At 47.3% G+C, this 3393-nt stretch overlaps 1 protein-coding gene across 1 annotated transcript in view; it reads right to left on the bottom strand.

Moving 5' to 3' along the window:
- Positions 1-455: 455 nt before the first annotated feature.
- The window catches only part of TBR1 (T-box, brain 1), an 11517-nt gene continuing 8579 nt past the window's right edge, over positions 456-3393 (bottom strand). Inside the window, exon 7 of the mRNA XM_006766556.2 lies at positions 456-1042. Within this exon, the coding sequence (XP_006766619.1) occupies positions 456-1042 (587 nt within the window). The remainder of the gene's footprint in view (positions 1043-3393) is intronic.

Below are 3393 nucleotides of genomic sequence, written 5' to 3'. Positions count from 1 at the left end.
GCTTTCCTCTTTTTTGAAAATACGCTGCTTTTGGAAAACTGGGAAACTCTGCAGATAGCGGGGAGGAATCGCCATCCCTCTCCGTCCTCGCTCTGACCCCTACCCTCCCGGAGATGGAAAGGCGACCCGAAATCTAACCCGGGCGCGGACGGATCCCCCGCGGCCTCCCAAATCCAAACTCCGACCGCGTGGGCACGGCAGCAGCCTCGCAGACGCACGGACAGCGTCGCTTCACCAGACACCCCAGGCTTCCTGGGAGCGGAGAGAAAGACGTGACCATGCTTGAAAGGGACCAGCAAGCACACTGCCTCCGCGAGGAGCGCGGAGCTGCAAATTTACCTCGTGCCGACTCAGTCCGCACAGCAGATGGTGGCAGAGCTGAGAGGGAAACGACCTCCCTCATTTTTCAAGTGCTTCCTAATAGCAGCTCAAGTGCGTCCTTCAAGCACAAGTCTCTACGTGCCTGTGAAATCGAGGCTCGGCTCCTCAGAGCTTCCCTTGCGCTCAGGGCACCGACTCCTTTGCTCGCGGTGCCTGTGGTCCGGGGGCGGCGGGCCAGGCCGCGCTGGGATCCCACGCGCCCCACGCGCTCGGGCCTGGGCCCAGGCGCCCTCCCCACCGCACGTGCGCCCCCTGGGCCCGAGGTCGCAGGAGCGCAGCCCCAGAGGGGGGATCACAAGAATACACTGCCCGGCGTCACCCACTAGCCACGCTTTATACTTTCCGTCCTCCTGTTTGGTTCTTAGGTGTGGGAAGGGAGGAAAGCACAAAGGAAAATCAGTCGTCGCGTTTCTAGATAGCAGACAGCACTCCGCGGGACGCCGTCTAGTGGCGAAACTGTCCAGGGAAGGCAAATCGGTTTCGCTCCCCGCTCTAATTTTCATTTCCACTGCAACTTTGAAGCCTTCTTTGCATGACAAATAGTGAAATTGAGACAGGACGATCTCTAGGTGAAGGTAAATGTAGTCCTGTAACCTGGAACTGGCCCCGACTAAGCAAGAATGTTGAGCCGTTTTCCACCTCTTTCCTGGATCTCCTTCCTCTGGAGGCAAATACAAAAACCGCTTCTCCACGAGGTAAAGGCAGAGCTGTGCGGACCCCTAGACCAAGACGCAGCGACCCTCTCCCCCAGCTGGAATATCCACATTTCTGCGTTTGTTCTCCAGGGATGGGGATCTGGCTTAGGCATGGACTCCACTGGAGAAAGGATGGAGCAGTGCTCCCACATACGTCCCAAATCAAGTTTTAAGTTCCGTGGTTAAAAAAACTTGACCTTTCACGAGTTGGTCACCCCTCTCCAATCCCGCCAAACACCTCCCAACCCCCAAACCATCCATTAAAGACATGTAGGCCATTCGTTCTGTGTTTGCATTTACAGATTCAACACTGATGTCTAAGGCCTCGTATTTAAAGACAATTTTCGACTTCTGCCTAATGCTGCGGTCAACAGCCTAATTTGACATGCATTTAAATTACACCCTACTCTTACTCAAACAAAGCCTCACGCCTTACTTTGTAAAATTTAAAGAAATTTTTAACTCCTTATTAAAGACCCTCCGTTTCCCTGCTTGAATTATTTCCAACTTCAGGGATCAGACATATGATGAAGTGAATACATTTCCCTGAGGGGGGAGGGGGAGGATGAGTGCAACCAAGTGAAATGACTCAGGGAGCCAAGTAACTGTAAATAAGAAGGAAAAGGGACTCACTGGCAATGCTATGAAACAAACTTAAGAGGGGAATGGGAGGTGGTGCCCATCAAACAGACTGCCCCATACTGGAGTGAGGACGGGTCATTCTTCCTTAACCCTTAAAAGTTACTGCCTATAATAATTAAATTATTCTCAAACTGTAAACTGCTTTCAAACACCATAGTGTTTTACCAGATTTATTTTACTTGTTGTACACAGACGATACAAACGAGCAAAAAACAAAACATTTCTCAATGGAGTGTGTACTTGTATAAATTATTCAGTTCACAGACAAAACGAAACAAATATAAAAATCACAACATTGGATTTACAGGAGAGCCAAAGTATACACACGTTTAGACCCTGAATTCCTATTAGGAAAAATCCCCCCATGGACTGGAATCTAGATTGAATATTGTGTATGATGCATATTTCACATTAATTTTAAAATACAAAAAAAAAGTATAGGCTTGCTACACAACATTAGAAATCCTACTAATCTATTTCCAGGGAGATAAATGTTTCTTATCAAATATAACAAGACTTAGAGGGGAGAGAATCAGTCTTACTTGCATTAATGCTAGTGTTTTCCCAAGAAAGTCAAATTGCAGCTGTTTCTAGGTAGTGGGGGAATCATTTTCAAAACTAAAATGCAGTAAAATATACAACTCACAATTCATCTTCACTAGACTACACTATAGTTACCAACAATTCAGTCATCTATATGATTAGGGGAATCGTCATTACAAAGATTTACAGCATATAAAGGTGGGGGGGGGGGCTGAAAAGATATTCAGAAACAGTTTGTCAGCATATTTGGCACCTGCACAGACCAGTCATGAATTTGGCACTTTGGGGAAAAACAAATAAGGCAAAATAATATTGCTATGTTGAGCTATTCTATCTAGAAGGAAGGAGGGGGAAACATACAATTCCAGTTAACTTTTCTTTGCAGGCTTCATGCCGCTTAATGGACTTGCCTAGGAACAGACACCTGTCCTTCTCAGGTGTCTGGTCAGGTTCTCCGTAGCTACTTGTGTGCATGAGGGCACAGAGCAATTACTTCATGCAATGGGTTGAGGAGAAGTGAGAAACTCATCATTATATCTATCAAGTATTTCAGGTTTCCAGAGCCTCTTAGAATATTGTTAATTATCTCTCGAGAAAAAAAAATTAAAGGGGGAGAGGTGGGTGGCGAAAAAGGCAAAGAAATGAATGAAAAGGTTAAGCAGGAACTGGTTTTGTGCCTTGACGATGAGAATAAAAACTAGCCATTCATTACAGTAAATTAACACTATATACAATCATTTCACAGGCTTTGTTCCACTAAAAGTATTAACATCCCTACCATCCATCCATCCATCCATTCGGGGATAAGAAAGGACGCGCTGGGTGGATCCAAGTTCTAGAGTCAACATCCTAGGGTTCATGGGGAGGCCGAGACCGACGGGTCGGAATCGCTGCTGCCTGGCAGGCTGCCCCAGGTCTCCCAAAGGTGAAGAGTTGCATGACAAGAACTAGAAGGAGGGGGCGAGGAAAAGACAAGGGGGGGGGGGTGTTGGGAGAGAAGTGTGTGTGGAGTATAACTTCACAGAAGGAGAGGAAGTAGGAAAACCAAACGGTTTACAGCAAAGTGGAAGGTCGGTGCGCTAACTGCGGAGACTGCTGTGCCAACACAGGTTACAGTCACCTTCGCTGCGGG

This window comes from Myotis davidii, unplaced genomic scaffold (assembly GCF_000327345.1).
Source record: "Myotis davidii unplaced genomic scaffold, ASM32734v1 scaffold59, whole genome shotgun sequence".
In the NCBI taxonomy this organism is placed as follows: Eukaryota; Metazoa; Chordata; class Mammalia; order Chiroptera; family Vespertilionidae; genus Myotis; species Myotis davidii.
This window is presented reverse-complemented; position numbering and strand designations above follow the sequence as displayed.